Source organism: Xiphophorus hellerii, chromosome 18, assembly GCF_003331165.1.
Source record: "Xiphophorus hellerii strain 12219 chromosome 18, Xiphophorus_hellerii-4.1, whole genome shotgun sequence".
NCBI classification, from domain to species: Eukaryota; Metazoa; Chordata; class Actinopteri; order Cyprinodontiformes; family Poeciliidae; genus Xiphophorus; species Xiphophorus hellerii.
Genome location: NC_045689.1, coordinates 21,676,442 through 21,697,162, shown reverse-complemented (window position 1 = coordinate 21,697,162; position 20,721 = coordinate 21,676,442). Strand labels below are relative to the sequence as shown.

The 20,721-nt window shown below is 39.1% G+C and overlaps 2 protein-coding genes across 3 annotated transcripts; one reads left to right on the top strand and one right to left on the bottom strand.

Annotated features, from left to right (window-relative positions):
* Positions 1-801: 801 nt before the first annotated feature.
* Positions 802-6,129, top strand: psph (phosphoserine phosphatase). Of its 2 annotated transcripts, XM_032545988.1 has the most exons (7): positions 900-974; positions 1,464-1,561; positions 1,658-1,801; positions 2,895-3,029; positions 4,156-4,301; positions 4,395-4,543; positions 5,629-6,129. In XM_032545988.1, the coding sequence occupies exons 3-7, from the start codon at positions 1,662-1,664 to the stop codon at positions 5,737-5,739; spliced, it is 681 nt and encodes a 226-aa protein (XP_032401879.1). In that variant the 5' UTR covers positions 900-974; positions 1,464-1,561; positions 1,658-1,661; the 3' UTR covers positions 5,740-6,129. The 2 variants fall into 2 exon arrangements, with proteins under 2 accessions (XP_032401878.1, XP_032401879.1); XM_032545987.1 differs by lacking the exon at positions 1,464-1,561 and having other exon boundaries at positions 802-974.
* Positions 6,127-12,606, bottom strand: nipsnap2 (nipsnap homolog 2). The gene is made up of 10 exons (XM_032545984.1): positions 12,474-12,606; positions 11,860-11,999; positions 11,727-11,772; positions 10,975-11,069; positions 10,635-10,705; positions 10,391-10,531; positions 9,357-9,388; positions 8,416-8,510; positions 7,207-7,290; positions 6,127-7,118 (listed from the first exon to the last, which is right to left on the bottom strand). Exons 1-10 carry the CDS (start codon positions 12,563-12,565, stop codon positions 7,054-7,056), a joined length of 861 nt encoding a protein of 286 aa, XP_032401875.1. The 5' UTR covers positions 12,566-12,606; the 3' UTR covers positions 6,127-7,053.
* Between the last annotated feature and the right edge of the window lie 8,115 nt (positions 12,607-20,721).

Below are 20,721 nucleotides of genomic sequence, written 5' to 3'. Positions count from 1 at the left end.
GTCCTGTCGGTGTATAAAGTGCTTCATAAATAAAGTTGGTATGGTATGGTATTGTTATGGGGAATTATTGAATCAGAATATTTAAGACATCTGCCAGAAAGTTAGACACAAAGAGGTCCTTAAAATAGATAATGTCTTATCACAAAACCAAATTAGTTACAAAGTTTCTGAAGGACAACAAAGTCAATGTTTTAGAGTGGCCATCAAAAAGCTCTGATCTCAGTCCTAGGCAGCCTACAGGGCTGACACCAGTTTCATAGGGAATTCCAGTGAACTGTTGTGGAAAGACCTCCTGACCCCACTAGGGACAAGGGTGTAAGAAAATGGATGGATGGATGGATGGATGGATGGATGGATGGATGGATGGATGGATGGATGTATGTATGTATGTTGTGGCAAGATTTTGGAAGGAAAGCAAAATGTTTTATCAAAGACAACACCTGGGACTTGAATGCCTACAGCTCACTTTCTTCCTTTTTAAGCTGGTTTTCAGTGGAAATTTCCACTGTTATTCTCCTGGTTACAACTGTTGACTGGGAGGTAAAAGAACAGTTGAAGCCATACATTTAAAAAAAAAAAGAACTTCAAGAGAATTACAAAATGTGCAATATACCTCACGGGATTTCACTCAAAATTTAGCTTACAAAATGCTGATGACAAATGTATATAAAAAAATGTAATTTGTTCATTTCAAACTTATTTGAGTTTATTTTTTGTTTACATCAACTGACAATATGCCTTACAAGTTTTCCAACCTTTTCGTAATTTTTTTCCCCCGGCTTTGCTAACGCATGGTATTTGACCGTTGAGGTCGCCATGGCAGCGAGCCAGCGGGTGAGTGGGCGGGAACCTTGTCGGCTTCTCTCTGATTGGTCAGCCGTATGGCTCGTCTCTTCCTCGTCGGTGAGCGGTCTCAGTCGGTTCATGTTAAAGCGACCAGCATTCTCGTTCCTTATCAACCCTCTTCTTTCTCGGTATGTATAAAGAGCAACGCAATATTCCATATTTATGACCACTATGGTGCTGTGGTGCAGGGTTATGTGGCTTTTTACTGCTGACAGTTGCAGTAGAAGACCTGGGGGTGTAGGTAAAAGTCAACCCTCGTATACAAATGGAAAGACATTCCAGAGGCTCTCCGTGTCGACTGAAGTTTCGATATGTTACATAAGAAGAGTAATAGTAGCAGCAGCATTCACGAGTGTTATTCTTTTCTGTTTTGTTGCGGGTTCAGGGGGTGAACCTTTAGTCGTCTGCATGCCGCATTGGGGTGATGCAACAGGGACAGAAGATGTCCATCCACCGGTCTTCCCGGCTTCTTTAATTGTTAACTACTGTTAACGCCTTTTCTAGTTCAAATTATTGCGTTGTAGACTCGTTTAAAAAAAAAAAAAAAAAAAGTCAGATAGATACACAGTTTGCTCATATAGGTATTTCAGTGAATAGCTGCGTTTTCTGCTCCAAAGGAGGAACGGCGTCCTCAGCATGCAGGAGGAAATCAGGCATAAGAGATGTCCCCTTAAACCAACAACACAGCAACAGACCGCCCAGATGACTTCCCAGTGTTAGCTCTTCATGTCACCTGACATCCCCAGTCTGAATGACCAGGCTTAATAGCAGTGCTGCTCATCTCATGTTGAATTTTTGTCTCCCTCCCCAGCACAATGACAACTATCCAGGAGACAAAGGAGCTCTTCAGGAGAGCAGATGCTGTCTGCTTCGATGTGGACAGCACAGTCATCAAAGAAGAAGGCATTGATGAACTGGCCAAATTCTGTGGGGTGGGGGATGTGGTCAGAGAGATGTACGTAAGCCGCTTTTCACGCACGCCTTTGCAGAAGTACTTCTACTCTTTTAGGTCTTCCACATTCTGCCACGTTACTACAACAGATGCCAATTGATTTTTTTCGGGGGGGGACGTATATGATAGACCAACACAGAAGAGGAAGAAAAACACCTTTCAGTGCAAGCTGCACCTACCTCTCAATGAGAGCCACAAATCATTGGAGTATACTTCTAGGAGCTTTGCACATCTAAACTGATGCCTTTATTCAATGTTCTTTGCAAAACTCTTTGACCCCTCAATTGGATGGGGACTTTCTCTTGGCATCAATGTTTAAGTCTTGCCACAGCTGCTAAATTCGATTTTGGTCTGGATATTGACAGGACAATTTTAACACAAGTTTGTTTAAACAAAGCGTTACCGTAGTTTGGACTCTGTACCAGTTTTAAGTCTTCCACAGCCTCTAACATGTTTTCTTCCAGAGAGGCAAGAAAGTTCAGAGAGGCATGCCCATAGCATGATGCTGCCACCACCAGCATTGGGGTGATGTGCAGTGTTAGTTTTCGACACATTTAGTTTTGTATAGGCAGATCACTTGTTTCGTCTGATCAGATCACTTGTGGCATTCTCCAAATGGGACCTCTCTCGTCACGGCTCACCTTCAGCTATGACTTTCTTCTTCCTAATTGCATAATTAGGTAGCAGGAGCTTGCTCTGGATTTTATTTCGATGTCTCAAAGTAAAGGAGGTTGAATGCAAAGGAACACCAGTTTCCAGATTTTGTAATTGTAAAATAGTTTGAAAACCTCAGATCATTTTCCTTCAACCTCACAATTAATCCCATTAAAATCCCAATACTATAAATTCAAATTTGTTTATTATGTATATATAAAAAAAGTGAAGTTGACAAAAGTGCTATATAGGTACAAACAACACTCCCACATATCTTTCGTTCACATCTCTCAATAAAATGTCCAAAAGTTTACAGGATATTTCTGCAAGGTGCTGCATCTGTTCACATTCTGTCCTCAACACATTTGTATGTTTATTTACTCTGTCTTCCTAAAATTAACCATATTAGTAGATATGAACCAAATCCACTTTGACATTTTAGGACTCGTAAAGCCATGGGCGGCTCGATGACGTTCAAGAAGGCCCTTACTGAGCGTCTGTCCATCATCCGATGTTCCAGAGAACAAGTAAACAAACTCATAACGGATCACCCGCCTCAGCTGACTCCAGGCATAAAGTAAGTGTGCGGAGAGCTGATAAAGTAAATCAATTCAGCAGACTTTGTTTTGCACTGCATGCAGAAGCACTGGATCCAAGTGTAAAGAACAAACTGGATGTTACATGTCTATATATGCTATGCAGGTATTTTGTTGTTGCTGTTCTGATATGATTTGGATTTTTTTTGTGACACATAGCTTTTCCAAAACCCAGTCCAGACAAATTTTGCCCATATTTTCCTTCCTGTTTTGGTAATGGCAGTAATTGGTGTCTTATAGTTTAAACATTATGAAGTAATCCATGCGGACTGGATACTGTGTAGTTACACAAGTTATCAAGGATCCAAAGAAACCATTTTGGGGCCTTTAATCTACTCAGCTCTTATTAACCAGTTGATACATAGTTCAAAACCTATGGAGACAACTTAGAACTATACTATTAAAACAAATCAAAAGCTCAAAAAGTACTTCAAAAGTTGAAGAGGGTACAAGTGATCAACTGATTTTATACTTTGAACACTAATGGTGTTCCATTAATTCTTTGGGGTAAGTATAGACATCTTTCAAAAATGTACAGCTGAAATGTGTGAAGAAAATTCTTCACTTCTAAAGTTATATTAAGCCATGCTGAGGCATATCAATCGATTTTTTTGTGTTTCATTCAGATCCAAATACTCTCTAAATCAATTATAATTGCACCACTGTAGCGTAAACATGACATTCACTACAGTGAATATTCGTAAGTGTTTTCAATTATTCTCATTATAAAATGACAGACTTCCTATTAATTTAGATATGGCCTAAAAATCCTTCCCAGGTTGACAGGCCACAACAATTGCTTCTTACGGGGATTGCTGATATCTTTCCGCTTTGGCATTGTTAACACACACCTTTATTCTTCAGGCTTGTAAACTGCCAGAATTGCCCAGAGAGCTGCGTCTTGCTACTAACTTTCCCTCTTAAGTGATATGGAAGCAGCTGGGAAGTACTTTCCCATGACTGTATACTACACAGAATATGTTGAGAAATAATTTAAGATGAGATGAAACTGAAAAGAAACATTCAATAAATAATGAAATATTTTCCTGTTATTTTTTTTTTCTCCGTTTTCCATATTGTTGACAAACGCTTTTCGTTTTTGTCCAGGGAGCTCGTGGACCGTCTGCACAAGCGCAACATAAAGGTGTTCCTCATTTCCGGTGGTTTTCGCTGTATCGTCGAACACGTGGCTTCTCAGCTAAACATCCCCCTGCATCACGTCTACGCCAACCGACTCAAGTTCTACTTTAATGGTGAGAACCGGGTCACGCTGTCTTGTGCTCGTCTCTGTCCATTCAGCTCTTTCAGGTTTTGTGTCCGTTTCTAATCTCCAACTAAATTTGCAGGTGAATACGCGGGTTTCGACGAAACTCAGCCCACAGCAGAGAGCGGCGGCAAAGGAAAAGTGATAAGCATGCTGAAGGAGCAGTACGGCTTCGAAACGGTGGTGATGATTGGAGATGGAGCCACTGATCTGGAGGCCTGTCCCCCAGCTGTAAGTGTTCACTGGAGAAGATCTGCTTTAATATGTTAGAAATTAGAATTTTACAGCCAGTTTCTGAATTTTGTAATGCCTAGAGTTGCTGATCCCACATTTGATTTTGATTCTCTTTCTATAAAACAGAAACAGCATTCATAAAAGATCATCTAAATGGATTACCACTTTTAAGCAACAACAAAAAATGTTTTACTGACTATTTAATAGCACATATGTTGAAAATTATTCATATCCTTCACAACAATTAATGTAAAAATCTTCCATTTCAAGTTGTCAAGTCCTCTTTAAAGGCCGCCTTGAAATGACTGTAATCTTTTGCACCTTCCACAGATTCTGTATTAAATTTACAAAACGTTACTTCCAGTCACAGAAAACATGTTGGTAAAACTATAACATTACTTTACATCTATGGGTGTGAATATTTTTGGACTTGTATATATTTTTTAATATATGTTTTTATTCCTGCAGTAGCTGTTCATTATTCATATAAGTGTAAGGAACAAATGGTGCAGAATACAGTACAGAATGGTTGCTTTAAAATAGGATTTTCTTAATACTTTAAAACAAGGAGAAACTTTTTAAGAGTTGATTATTAGCATTTTATATGATCAATGACTGCATCTAGCATTACTAAAACCATAAACCTGAGATTTTCTAAAGGTTGCCACATTTTGACGTCCAGTGTTTTCCATAACAAGTTAAAAGATAAAGAAAAATATAGAGCAGTTTTTCTGTTATTTTCTGACAATTTGCTCTTTTTCAAAAGCATGTCCCAACATAAAAAAGTTTCCATTTAATAGCTTCTTCCTCTGGCCTAATTTTCTTTAAATACTTCACTGATACTGAGAAACAACTTCTAGAGTTCTTTACCCAGTTATCTCCCACACTAGTTAGCGTTGTTAGCATGGCCTGATGGCGCTCACCTACACCATCAGGTGTAAACCTTGTTCAGAGATCAAAAAGGGAAGAGTTTTAAGTTGATCAGGGTACAAATCAGCCTATTGCGCACACCAGTGATGTATCTTTAGCATCAGTGACGACGTGGCCTTTTACATAAAAATATCCAATCTTTTCTTCTTCAGAATGCTTTTATTGGATTTGGCGGGAATGTCGTCAGAGCTCAAGTCAAGGAGAGAAGTTCCTGGTATGTGACGAGCTTCGATGAGCTGCTCAAGGAGCTGGAGAAGATTTAAATATGCTAGAGGAGTTCTGTTACTAATTTAACCTTTTATATATTTGCACCCAAAGGTGTGCCAGTCAAGCTTTTTATCCAGTACACTCAATAGACTTTTTTTATGAACAGAAGTATTTACAATAGACAAACTTCACTTTAATGTTGTTTTTTGTACTAAAAAAAGTAACCAAGCACTGTGTGAGAGGACATTAAGTTTTAGTGTTTTTGCACTTATCACATCAGAATCTGATAACTTGTAGGTATTATATAATGGCATGTGCAATAAGAACTGTCCTAGAAATGTGTTCAATACTAAGAGAACTGTAACCTGACTTGACTGTCAAAAGCTGTGGCGACTTCAGTCCTTTTAGGAGAATCCCAATTAAAGACCAGAACGTGCTGTAAAGAATGTCTGAATGATTTTAATTTCTTTCCATTCTCTCCCATCTCCTAACAATATTTCTTCTTAAAAACAAAATGATAAATGTGGATCCTTTAATGATAACTCATCCATTATTACAGGACAATGCAGCATCCCTCCTACCAGATTCACCCGACCGCTGATGGACAACAGGTTCCCACGCTTTTCCCCACACAGTTAAGAAATGTTTGATTAAAAACAGATTTTTAAAACCAGGCATGCCGTCTCAACAGGAAAAAAAGTTACAAACACAGCACCGGGAAGAAGTAACATTGCTTTAACAGGAAACATAAGAATAAAACACAGAACAGAACCTGGAGTGTTCATAACAAACGGCAAATATAAAATTCTGATATCTGCATTGTACAGCATGTCTGACTTTACCACCTTGATAGGTCACTGAAATATATGTTCTTAAATTAAGAGGTCTCATGTCGATCAGCTTACATCAAAGAGTCACTTTGTCAACACATTTAAACACCATGTACTCTACATTAAATAAATAAATGGCTACTGCACTGAGCAATGAATTTCAACATTACTATCTTGGCCGTTCTTTTTACACACTTGCACTTTTTCAAGTAACTTTTGCTGCTTCCTAAACTGGAGACGAGCTCTTCTTCTGGCCCGCCTTTTAACGTGGCACAAGACTTTGCATGTGACAATCAGAAGGTTTCAATTTGGTTAATTTTGGCCGTCTGTGACCGAGAGCACGCTACCGTCCACATCTGTTTGAACTGAAATGCAGATATTTTTAGGAGTGGATTCTTGACGTTATAAAGCCAATATAGAAACAAAAAAAGGGCTGTTTTTTTTTTGGTAGGACTGCCAGAAAGTTGGACCCATGATGGCGATCCACAGAAGAAATGTAACATTCGAAGGGGGGCCAACTTGATAACGGATCGTTCCTCCTTACTGCAGTGGGGAAGCTTTAGTTGGGATCATGATCCTAGAATCCATGTGCTGAATGAGAGGGACTGCAGAGAGAAATATATGAAGAGGTTCATCAGGTTGACTTGAGGAAAACCACAGTAGCTGGAGTACAAAGGGTTTCATTTAGCTCACCAGTGTAATACACCACTTCATGCCAGCCCTCCTGCTGCCACACGGCGTTCCTGGTGGCTTCTCGGGACAGAAGGTCTTTGTAAGCTGCAAATCAAAGAGTAAAGGGACAACTCAATAAATTAGAATACCGTCAAAAAAGATAATTTATTTAATTAAAAGACATAGTAATACACTTAAAGAGTTTATTCCTCTTTGTTTATGATTATTCCTTTCAAATAATGAAAATCTAGACTTAAGCTTCTCAGAAAGTTTGAACATTTCATGGACCAGAAAGTTGGATTCACAATTTTTTCACAAAATATATGACCTTAATAATTAAACTCCACAGTAAGATTTGAACTGATCTCAATAATCACCATTTTTAATTAATGATACATTTCCACAACACTATTCCCCAGTATATTACAGGCCTGGCGGGCCACCAGGCTTTACTTGCACCACCACCAGGCTAAGCATTGTTTACTGACTTACGTTTTTATTTGACTTTTTTTAAAAGACTTTACAGTTGGGATTTAGGTATTTTTAGTAATGCCTTCTAATAACACATTAATTAGTAATTTTTTCAGATTTTCTGTCAACATTAAAGAATTTTTTTACTAGAAAACAATGGCAGGTAGCTAGATGACTGCTGCTGGGCTTAGCAGGTTTTCTGTGGGAAACCCTGCACAAAATAAGTAGCATGCCATAACTGCTAGGTTGGTTAATTATTGCCATGTAGAATATTTTTCTGTCAAAAAGAGCGACGGAAATCAGAATTGATGCTAATTTGCTACTATTTTCAACACAATATTTCAATACACACAGTTGTGTGTTTAAGTGTCTGTCTTCTTATTAATTTTAGTTTTATGGTTCTTAACCGTATCCCAGTGTTGTCATGCTGCGTTGGCCTTCGTAGTTCAACGCCTTTCTTAAAGACACAAAGAAAGTTTGCTAGCATTGATGGTTTATGTTTCTGCATGAGGGCCAATAAAATGATCTCAGCTAATTATGACAATTTTATATAGCCATTAAACATTTCTTATAAAAGTTAACTTTTTAGGATTATATTTTGCTTATTTTGTCAGAAATCCTAATGCAAGATTTATGTAACCAAGGTGAGGCTTTGTAACAAGTCTGGAGGTCTAATTTAGCTTACAATATTAAAGAGAAAAAACAAATCGGTAACAGGAGAAATGATGTAAACTTGGACATGCTTGTGTTCAGTCATACCCCAAAGGTGATGGACCATGTAAAGGTCACCAATCTGGGAGAAAAACCCTCCCACGGCCTCTCTGTTGCGCTGGCGGTATCGGATTGCTCTGGCCCTGCAGGACAAGAAGCAGCTCGAGTCGTAACCGGCGCCAAAACACACCGAACCTTCTTCAAAGATCATAAACTCTCCTCATGTCTGAATTAACTCTGGCCCCTGTCTGAAAACTGGCATTAACCTGATCGATCAATGAGCTGCTCTGAACCCTAACACAGGCCAGGATGGGTGAGCTGCTGTGAAAGGAATGTTTTAGTCTCATTATGCTCACCCCAACGCAAACATGGGTTTTCAGATCGTGTCTATTAAACTCTGAAGGCTCATTTCTACATGTTGTTGTAACTTGAAGCAGAACTTTAAGCTGTCACCTACACAAATTACGTTGAAATTGCTTTAAGTAGCTTTACTGACATTATTTATAGGTCTACAGGGGGTTCTTCAAATAATGGCAAATTAAAGCAACCATAAAAGCAACAAAAAAGGCAATACTAACCATCCCTGAGTGATGTTGATATATTTCTCCCCCCCAGAGACAGAATGAAACACAAGGCCTCACATTAGAAAAGCAGCTACACCTAATTTCTTTGCTCTAAAGTATATAAAAACTGTGCTAGATGTGTTGACAGAACGATTTTTATTGGAAAAAAATCTTTAGCTGCCTCAATTATGTTGCCATTTGTCATTAAGAAGATGGCTGCTTAAAGTAACGTCTCTTTTATTATGTACAAATCCTTCAAGCAAACAGCTTCACTTGAGATTTAATCTCAGTTACAGCGCAGCTTCAAATTTGAAGCGTCTTCGGGGAATATCTCTTGTTAATGACAGTGTGATGAAAGAGGGTTCATGTGCTGCAACTGCTCTGTAACTACAGTTCAGTGAGTCAGATGAATTCAGGCTGCCTTACCAGTAATTACCCCACTCGATCATGGTTCCTGGCTGCAGAAGGAGGGAGAAAACACAACATTCCTTATTGCAATAAAACAGCGTTCAAAACTTCTGTCCAGATTAAATACATTAAGATGGAAGAATAACGACACGTGAAGGCTTCTTCAATCATCTGACTGGGTTTAAGACAACACGTTTCATGCCGTTTCTCCGATATAATCTCAGCCTGAGACAAGGGGTAATGGAGGGCATTTTTCACATGTTGCAAGGGGAGCACAGCTAGATGAAGGCTGACCTTTTCAGATTAGAAAGGAGGACTGAATCTGCAAGAGAGGGCTTGGTTTTGAGCAGATCTACGTTGAATTTAACAGCAGGCATGATCAAATACTAAAAATGTTTATAAAAAAATCCAAATGCGTGCGGGCTAAATGCACAAACCAGGTGTGTTCCTCCTTTATTTGGTATGATGAACGTAACAGAGCTTCAGATAAAACTAGAAATAGTTTTGTGAGAAGCGTCACAGAAGAAAACGTTGCAAATTGATTTCATTGGAAAAAGTAAGGCGTTAAAAAGAGACTTTGTTAACATCTGTAAAGATTGTAATAATATTTTGGGCTCTTATTTATTTACTTTAAATGTTCCCTTTTTCAGTGTGGCATAATAATGGAAACTTCAACTTCAAAAATTTTTAGGACCCTATGTGAATTAGATGAAATCCATAACACAAAATGAAACAACATTTTTATAAGAATCATTGAATTTAATTGAAGAAAATGGATTAAGAAAAGTAAATAAAAGCTCAAAATGAATAGAATAATGCTAATATTGAGATTTTTAAAGTTTAATATAAACTAAATTCCCAAATAAACACAAACAGTGATACTCTTGATGAGCTTGAGTGTGGATATTTAAAGGAGATTTGCATAATTTCATCTGTGTAAACAGATCATGCCGTCAGTTACATTTCTGCAGTTTCCTCCTGTGATCCAGTGCAGCGATGACTCTGAGCACAGAGCACCACTGATGCGATGGCGTGTTGGTGGCGTTCCTCACCCTGAGCTGATAGGACCTGAGCTCGTAAATGTTGGGGCCTTCCCGGGGCATGGGCTCGTTCCAGAAGCTGAACTCCAGCAGGAGCTGATTCCTGCGCGACAGCAGCATCTTCCCGCGCTCCTTTCTGTACGCCGTGAACTCCTGATGTCCGACAGACACGGATCCGTCAGATTTACTTTGACTTTATGGAGCGAGCGATAAAACGAGAGCAAAACAGAGGTAAAGCGCAGGAAACGGAGGTCACCTTATTCTGCCTGAGCTTGTTCATGACCTCGGTCAGAGCAGGGTAGCCGCCTCTGTAGCGCCACAGATGAACTGCAGAAACAACTTCTCATTAACAGCAGTTCAACTATAATCAGGTGGAAAGTTAGTTCAGCTCAGTTACAATTTTAACAACAACAACAAAAAAAGAAATATCAAAAAATCCAAAAACAAACAAATCATAAATTACAAATCGGCAGTTTATTGTCTGTAAATGATGGATTTTATGTTGATCCAGTAGGCCTTGTCTGCTGATTGCAAAACCATGCGCAACAGCATAGACCTGCTTATACTGCAGATTTGTGTGTTATTAGTAATCCTACCAGCCTGGTCTTGTTCTCCATACCAGGTATTCCAGGTTCCCACCAGCTCACAGGGGTAGTACTTATCAGCATGGATGGAGGGCAGAACGTCCTCGCTGCGACAGAAGAGACAACATGAGGCCGGCAGACATGACGGACATGAGCACAGGTGACTTTAAAAAGCTAAAGCTAACTTCTAAACAGCAGTAACTGAGCAACAATCTGATCATGTACTTAGATTTTAACCATAAATACATATCCTTCTGTCTTCATTAAGTTGAGACAGTTGAGAATGAATTCATGCAGAGCCTTGCAAAAGTATTTAGACCGCTTCATTTTTTCCACAATGTCACATTACAACTGTAAACTTCAGCGCATTATATTGGATTTTATGTATGAGAGCAACACACTAGTGCATAATTATTAAAAGGGCGCACAGTTTTCTATTTTTTTCCCCAACATCAAAAATTCTATTTTTCAAAAGGTTCTCTTCACAGCAGGAAAATTAGCCAGAGCTGCAATAGAAGGGTTAAAAATCAAAACATCTTCTTGTGTTGGAATGGCTTATTCAAAGTCCAGCCCTAAAACTATGTGAAAATCCACAGCAGGACGTGATTAACAATCTTCTCAGGCACTTTCTGGGGATGAAGAGTAGACTAGAACCACAAGATCTGAGTGATAGAGTCTAAAGTCTAATGCGAATTGCATAAATATTTTTTGCACTTAATTTTAGTAATCTAATATAGACACATTTTAGTCATAATTACACTTACCACAACTTATTGTAGTCATCCAGGCACTCCGGCTTCACATTATGGACTGACGAAGGAAGATATGTCATTACTATTGGTCTTATTATTAGACACATTAAAAGTTGAGGACCCAATATTCATGTGGGGGCCTTACACTGAATTTTGTAGAGGTTACTTTCCTCGTTTTTGGTCAGCAAGGTGGAGTGTGCATCTTTTCTGGGATCGACCTTCCGGACAAACAGAGACCTAAACCAGCTGTCCTCTCTGTTTCTGCTGTTGGATGCTGAAAATCCTCTGAACCAAGAACACAAGAAAAAAAGACGAAGGGCTACATCACGAACTGCTACAATGCAGCTTAAAATTATACAGTGCATATAGCGCATTTCCATGAAGTGTGATGACCCACATGCTGCTTGAAAGAAATAAAAAGACCTGTGTATTTCTTATGATGAAGCTAAACAAGAAGTAACAAGCTGACCTTGAGCACTGCACATGGTTAAAGGCAATATATGACAGAGACTGCTGTTATTTCACTTCTACCAAAAAACACACGCAGCTTTTGTCACACACCTCCCGGGATAAATCAACAGGGGATGAATCTTCAGAGGGACTAACAGCTGAAAGCCAACCCCGGTTTGCTAACAGTCAGCGGGCTAGCTTTACCAGGCTCATGATAGCCACAGAAAAGCAGGGTGAATATTTCACACAACAGCCAAAATAATAAGCTGCAAACACGACAGCCAGGTGCCCAGTACTGTGACTGCTCACCTGACCCAGAGCGAGAGGTTTCCGGCTGAAAGAGCCCTGCTTTTAGCCGGAGTGAAGCCTCCGCGGACTCTCTGAAGGACTCCTGTCGCCATCTTCCGTTTAGGAAACACAGACAGTGACCGCCGCTGACCGCCAGGTGGCGACAGAGCTCCGCTTCTACACAGGCGAAACAACATCTCCAGGGTTACGCATAAAACATCCACCGTCTGCCTCAACAAAAACAAAAACATCCACTATCTGCCTCGACAAAAACAAAAACATCCACTATCTGCTTCATTAAAAACAAAAACATCCACTATCTGCTTCATTAAAAACAAAAACATCCACTATCTGCTTCATTAAAAACAAAAAAAATCCACTATCTGCTTCATTAAAAACAAAAAAATCCACTATCTGCTTCATTAAAAACAAAAAAAAAAAAATCCACTATCTGCTTCATTAAAAACAAGAAAAAAAAAAAATCCACTATCTGCTTCATTAAAAACAAGAACAAAAATCCACTCTCTGCTTCAACAAAAAGAAAAAAAAAGAAATGTTGTTGGATTTTAATCTGACGAAGCAATATAAAGTAATACATACTAGTACAGAGGAAGACCAATATTTAAACCAATAAAAAAAAGAGCATTTGTTTTCACTTGCACCTTGTAAAACTATGTAGAGTTCAGGAGACATAAAATAAATAAATAAATACATAAATAAGTACACAGTGAAATAATCAAATATACTTTTAAATATAAAATGAGATTTTACAATTGAAATTTATTATTTAAGAAGGTAGATTTAATTATTCCATGTGACATTCAATTAACTTAATTAATTTAATTGACATTTAGTTTTGCACATGTTGAAATTGACATATTTATCTATTCTTGTTAAAGGAGCAGTATTATGTGTAGTGCCATTTTAAATCTTAAAGAAACTGTGTTACCTTCAGCTGTTGAAAGAAATTATATACACTATATGACTTGGGGGAAAAAATGGTACTTCCTGATTTAACGCCTTGAAATTGGGCCTCTGTTGCTTTAAAAACTCATGCTCTTTCTGAAGCTCCGCCGTCAGGAAGTCATCACAACAGCGCTTCTCTATTAACCTTTTAACAACGATTTTACCAGCGTTTCACTGATAAGTAGCTCATATAATGAGTTCAGCAGATTCCACCAGCTGTTTGCTAATTGCTGCTGGCGAGTCTGACGGAGGGAGAGTGGCTCTATTAGGCCGAAGCTTGGAAACTGCAGCTCCGAGGAGGAGCTGCGCCTTGAAGGTGGTGCTAGGTAGGCCTGTCATGATAACAAATCTTGCTGGACGATAAATTGTCCCAGAAATTATTGCGATAAATAATAATATTGTTTTGGGCCATTTTCAAGTAATGCAAAGGCTTGATAATGCAGGAACACATTCTCAAAGATCAATAAAATCTTAAATTCTAACGAGAATTTAACAGTTTAACAGTGGATCTGGAAGACATTTTAAATATCCAAACAAACGAAAACAACAACAAAAACAAATAAAACGAATTATGAAGTCTCTGTCAACAAAATTGTCCTTCTAAAAAAGGACTAATTGAGACCAAAACACCAGACTGAAAACTTTTGTCATTCAGTTTTCAGTGGAAAGAAAAAAACGATAAATTGTGCAAATAGAAATTATTGTGAAGTTATCATGCGATTAATTGATTTATTGTTTATTGTGACAGGCTTAGTGCTTGATCCAACCAGGCGTTTTGGACAGCTGAATAGTTCCCATGGGACGTTAAAAGATTTCTCAAACATGCATGAAAGAATCAAGGCAACAGCCCAGGTATGATTTTGAAGAGTAAATAACATGATGTAACGCTCAAAAACGTTGATTTTACATAATACTGCTCCCTTAGTTCTGTCTTAGGCGGCATGGAAAATGTCTGCAAGCTTCAGTGTTTTGAGCCCAACACATTTCTACCTGCATTTATTCTGTCTGGACTTTGACTGGACCAGTCTGACAAAATGTCCTTGTCTGGGTTGTTCCACTATTTGATCTGCAGTATTGTTGTCCTACTGGAAAGTGGTTGTCTACTTCAGTCTCAAGTCTTTCACAGCCTCTAACAGGTTTTCTTCCAGGACTGCCTGTGTTTGGCTCCATCCATCTTCCTATTAACTAAGACCAACTTCCCTGCCTTTGCTGAAGAAATGCACTCTCACAGCAAGATGTTTTGGGGGTTTAAGGTTTTCTTTCAATTAGCTTTTTTTCTTGCCTGTCTTCCATAAATGCCAGCTACAGAACAACTTAATCACAGTAAAGAAAGCATTTATTTTGGTACCAAATTGATGATAAATCTCCTCTCAAACACTCTTTTCATTTACCTCACAGCTATTCTATAAGATTGTGTGTCTGAATTTATTGTACTAAGATGGCTGTGGTAGAGGTGAGGCATCGATCATTTGTGGAAAAAAATCCCCCAATTTAATTCTCAAATTAAACATAAATTAATTTCTTAGCTTTTGACACTTGTTTTTTTTTTTTACCAGTGATGCCGAAAACTGTGAAAGGTGCTGTTTAAACAATTCAGGATCTTTTAAAATCGAGTATTACAGTTAATAAAATTCAGAGCAAAATTGAATGCAACTGTGGCATTTTTTTTGAACATGGGATGGCGCTATAATCCAGTTCATCAACTGTCTTCAGTTCAACACATCTGAGATGGCTTACCAGCATGAAAACCTTCTGTAAGTGATCATTTTGTGAGACACAAGGCTGCTACGCTTTGATTTTGGCATGAAGAGAAACCGTGTCAAACTGTTGGTAAAGAACCAGTGCTTCTTTTTGTGAGAAGACAAACAAAATCAGAATGGTATGAAAAGCAAAAGCATTGAGAATAAAGAGAATATAACAACATAATCCCAGTTGGAAACTTGATTTAAAGGACATTATGATCCTGTTGCTTCTTGGAATAGTGAGCACTGTAAGCTATGCTAAGATAAGTTAAAAGAGCATTCAGGCCCCAAAGAGAAGATCCTGACTCTGACAGGGAAATCAGAACCTGGCCGGCAACTTCTTACTGTATTTATTCCAATCTGAAACAGACGAGCTGCGGCGTTGTTTCTCCAAAGACTTCGGGAAGAGCCGGTCGCCACAGGTGGATGCAGCTGCACATGGGTGTCTGGGGTTTGCCGCAAAAAAGAGGAGTTCAGTGCAACTTAGGTTGACTTATTGGTTGACAGAGTGACTATGAATTTAACGGGGACCACATTGCTGAAGCCCACTTGGCTACTTTACCACCGGAGGAATTCAGAAACTATGGAGGGATTTGTTTTAAGTTCACAGACATAACTCATGAAGGAGTATACGCACGGTGAAACATTTTTGAACAACAACAAGTAAAATGTGAATATGTCTGGGAATTCAAAGAATGACCGTATCCAACCAAATTGTGCTATTCAAGTAAAGAAACTACCTATGCTGCATTTGTGGAAAGATTTCAGTAAATTTGCCCCCCAGTGAACTATTTAATCAGTTCAACTCATTCAAAAGGTTTTAATTAGGTTTTTGATTTTGTTGTTAAAATTGAAAAAAAAAAAAAGTTCCCCAAAAACCACTTCAATACCCAGAAGGATTGTAAAACAGAGCAGCAGGCGGAAACTGCTATAATGTCAGGACTATTCAGAGCAGTCTGATCTGCATTTTTTTTTTTTTTTAGCAAACTTAGCTGGACATGGAATGGTTTAACAAACATTTTATTATTGGAAGAAGTGAGATCAGCTCTAAAGCAGAGTTCCACATTCCCTGCTCCAGCTGTACACGATGCACACCATTATCAGCACAGAAAAATATGTTTTGTAGAGTCTTAAAACAATTTTAAAGCCCCTGTTAAAACAAAAGAGTGGTTGCTCAATAGTGTTTTGCCTTCATAGCTCCCTTAAGTCACATATCAGAAACATTCCTCTGAGATTTTGGTCCATGTTGACATAATAGCATCAAATAGTTGCTGCAGATTTTTTTTTTGCACATCCATCATGCTGGGGATCCTGTTCCTCCACATCCTAAAGGTGTCCTGTTGGACTCAGATCTAGTGACTGTAGAGGTCATTGGAGTTCAGGGAGCCAGTTTGAGATGAGCTTAATGACGTTTTCCTGCTGGAAACGGCCTTCAGAAGATGGTCAGAAAGGGGAAGACATGGTTACTCTGACAGGTTATGCTTTTTAAAACAATGATCAACTGCTAATAAGGAACAAAGTGAGTCGGGAACATTTCATCCAGACCATTAGACCACCACCACCAACCTGAACCACTCGGACAAGGCAGGATGGATCCACGCCAGTTCTGAATGTTGCAGCTGGAATCCAGACTCCTTGGATACAATTTTCAGCCCTGTTATTGTCTGATTTTGGAGCCTGTTCAAATTGCACTTCCCTGTTCTTGACCGGCGGGAGCGACACCTAGGGGATCTCTGCTGCTGCTGCAGCCCAGCTGCCTCAAGGCTTAATGTGTCGTGAGTTCAGAGATGATATGCAACACACCTTGGTTGTACGGAGTTGTAATTTAAGCTACTGTAGCCGTCCTATAATCTTGAACCAGTCTGCCCATTATCCTCTGACGCCTTCAAGGCATTTTCGTCCACACAACTGCTATATGGATATTTTCTCATTTTGTGTAATAAAAAAAATTGTAGTAAAATCAGAAGTTTCTGAAAAACTCAGGCCTGTCCTGTCTGGTGTGAATTTCGGCATCTCGTCTTCACCATGACTTTCTAAAAAATGGAGTTGCTGCCGTGTTACTGGCTGGTTCACAATGATTTTCAACAAGCACTTTAACCTGTGTGCCTAATAAAGTGGCCAGTGAATTGTGCTACTGTTCTTATGCAGTTATGTAAGCTTCTCATGGCAGAGCTTAAAGTTACCAAGTCAGCAGATGTGATTTCTGAATTCTCTTCTTACGATTAGCTAAGAAATTGTGAAAAAAACAAAACTATGATCTTATCCTGGCATTGTTCACGGAATACAGTTATGATTAATGTCGTTTTATTACTCAATCCCTGGACAAAATTACAATATGTCTAGAAGCCTGGATAGAAAAAAAAATCCCCCCCAATGCTAAAATTGAATATATTTCTTCGGCATTGCTTTATTTATTCTAAAATAATTAGAAATTATAGTGTGATCTATGCCAGTCGCCTGTAACCTTATCCGCTTACATTCTCACTCATTTTGATTGTTTAGGCACCAGCCTGCGCTCGGCCTGATTCCTCCCATTTTGTTTTCGAGTGCATAAATTGCTCTAAACCAAGGCTTTGAGAGGAGCAGCTGTAAAAACAGCTGACATGATTTCTCTGCTAATGTGCCAGAAAACATGGGATGCCATTCATCTGACAGTTTAGAAAAATTAAAACACATGCACATTCTTCAACTAATATGGCTTTGCCCCCGCCACCGGTCTCACACACACAGGGTGGATCTTCTGTAATTTAAACATCGCAAAGCAGCATTATCTGATTAGCTGTCACTGAAATTTCTCCCACCATACTCCTATTATCTTTGGCTGAATCACAGACTTGCACGCTGGCAAAAGCTTTCCAAGAAATGCAGCCGGACGTGTGAGAAAATACTTTGGACGTTCTGTTTACAGTCTTCCAACTTATCTTGTCTGGGCTCCACAGTGAGTGAGTGCAGCTTTGTGGCAGAAAGTGGCACTAAGGCATTTATAGTGTTTGCATTAAGTAGATTAATATCCAGGAATCAGCCTTTGTTGATATTTCAATAATCTAATATAGATAAGAAAATCAGCGCTTCCATACGTAACTTCTCTGGAGTTAGGAAATATGGCTGATGGTAGCAAAACAGTAAAATGATTATCCTGACCTTGGCATTTTTTTTAACACTAAAGTTATATGTGTGTGCATGGTAGTTTGTTCTGTCTGCCTCTGTGTTGCCCTGCAGGGTGTACCCCCCCTCTGGCCCACAGACCTCTGCAGATAGGCACCAGCAACCCTTTGACCTCACCAGGGATAAGCTTGTAAAGATAATGGATGGATGGATGGATGAAGTTGTACTTTGTACTTTGTTTTTTCATTTTTAACATGCTTACATTCTTTTCTGGGGCGATTGTGGCTGTGTGGGTAAAGTAGTTGTCTTGTGATGGGAAGGTTGTAGGTTCGATTCCAGCCTCCCCATGTCAATGTATCCCTGGGCAAGGCACTTAACCCCAAATTGCGATCTGTGTATCGGTGTGTAAATGTGTGCAACTGAGTGCAAATGGGTGAATGTGACTCTAGTGTAAAGCACTTTGAGTGATCAAAATGACTGGAAAAGTGCTTTATAAGTTCAGTCCATTTGCTCTTGCCGCTCAGTCTAATGAACTTAATGCCCAGTAAGTTCATGGGCAGTAAGTCATCGTCAGTATCATCGTTCACAACTTCTCCTTCTGTTCGCTGATTGGCGCAGTAGAATATCTACCAGAGAGAATCCAAGAGAAGGGAAGGAAGCCCAGACCGGGCTGTAAGCGAGGTTATCTGGGACAGATCTATGGAACCAAGGTCGCCATTCAGTGGCGCCGCCAGCAGGCAAGGAGGGTGAAGTGTCTTGCTCAAAGACAGAGACAGGCGGAATGGGGCTACAACCCACTGGTAGGACGAACTCTTACCACCGTTGTTGACCTTGAAAATTTTATTTCCAAAAGCAAAATAAGGCAATGTTGATAAGAAAACTGAAGATAAGTAGTGTGCTACTAGAGGCCTACTTTAAATCTTTTTGAAACTAAAAGAAAAAGAAAACCCGACAGAAAAAAAGGAATAAATAGAATCAACTTATGCACTTTTAATAAAGAACTAATTAAAATATGCTATCTTGTTAGCCCCTAACCTAAGATATTTTATAACAAAATGGTCAAAAAATGTAAACACATGATTCAAAAAATATATATAAAGTAACAATACGAAAACACAATGATTAAGGTGCAAATACCAAAACCGTAACCCAAGATCACACCCATGACACTAAAAAAGGTCTCTGACCCCAATTTAACTTGCTGTACAGACAACGAAAATCAAATTTAGGATTTATGAACTAAGAAAAGCAAAAGGCTAAATACTCTGAAATATATCACCACAAGCTGGACTTTCACAATACATTATGCTCAACAGAAAGTCAATAACAATCCATGGCTATGTTGAAATTGCATTCTTTTCCATTTTGCTGTATAAAGGTTAAACCACAGTGAAGGTAGAGACTTGATAAACGTTTTTTCTGTAGATCTCGAACAGAAACCCTGAAAGCTGTGTGGGAAAAATCCCTTCAGATGACATTTGCAATGTAGAAACTGAACAATACTCTGAGGTTTAAAGGACTGCCCCGCATACGACATTAAGAAAAACATGATACACATTGTACAACACATCAGCTGTGTCATAAAGGGGCTTAGGTGATAAATCTAGCTGTTCCCAGTGTTGACAGATAACATTCCCCAGCTTCCCAACTTTTCCAAAGTTTCGTTCACTACTGCACGATGCGCCTCACTTGTAAACATGTCCTTTCACTGGTTTGTAATTAACACCACTGGCATCACATTTAAAACAAAGATGTAAGAATTATAAACATTCAAATGCATTTTGATCCACAGTTGAAATATTATTTGGTCTAAAATTTCAAAACAGATTAAGATGGATTTCTTCACGTTATAAAACACAGCTGGGAAAAAAATGAGGGAGAATTTATGACGACATGAATAAAAACTGACACCGAAGCACAAAGGCTAATGTCAGCAGGGTCGTGACATGGACTTCGCCCCTGACCTGTGTCATGTCGTGTCATAAATCGGCTTCTAAGAAAGGACAAAAAGAGGTCTAGGGAGACAAAGGACATACTTCATGCATGTCTGCTTTCTCTGTCTCATCTGCTGTAGGATCACACTTCTTCATCGCAAAGCAATACTCTGACGCAAATGAGAGGTGCGATCGACAAATATGTGTTCAAGGCCATTGTAATGTTTTCTGAGAGGAAGAACTGCTCTCCTGTGGTCTTCTTTCACCTACAATATGAGATGTTTGTCTGGAAGCAATTTGGCCTGTGCATCAAATCCTGAGACGCGCAGGAACGTGTCCACAGATTACAGCTTTGCTTTTGCTCATACATCACAGGCCACTTCACAAGGTCAGTCCACTGATTTTAGCCGGGCCGGCTTCCCAAAATCCAGCAGTGGACCCATGTGAGGGAATGTGCTGCAGGGGCATGATGGATGAACATGGGCCTCAGTATATTCTCTCTTTTGTCATGATAAAACATCT

Coding starts and splice junctions, on each gene's coding strand:
- psph (XM_032545987.1), top strand. CDS start 817: ATGGCAGCGAGCCAGCGGGTGAGTGGGCGGGAACCTTGTCGGCTTCTC. Junction 1,802..2,894: donor GGGGATGTGGTCAGAGAGAT/GTACGTAAGCCG, acceptor TTGACATTTTAG/GACTCGTAAAGCCATGGGCG. Junction 4,302..4,394: donor ACTCAAGTTCTACTTTAATG/GTGAGAACCGGG, acceptor CTAAATTTGCAG/GTGAATACGCGGGTTTCGAC.
- nipsnap2 (XM_032545984.1), bottom strand. CDS start 12,565: ATGGCGACAGGAGTCCTTCAGAGAGTCCGCGGAGGCTTCACTCCGGCT. Junction 9,389..10,390: donor TCAGGTCCTATCAGCTCAGG/GTGAGGAACGCC, acceptor CTCCTTCTGCAG/CCAGGAACCATGATCGAGTG. Junction 7,119..7,206: donor TGAAGTGGTGTATTACACTG/GTGAGCTAAATG, acceptor TTCTCTCTGCAG/TCCCTCTCATTCAGCACATG.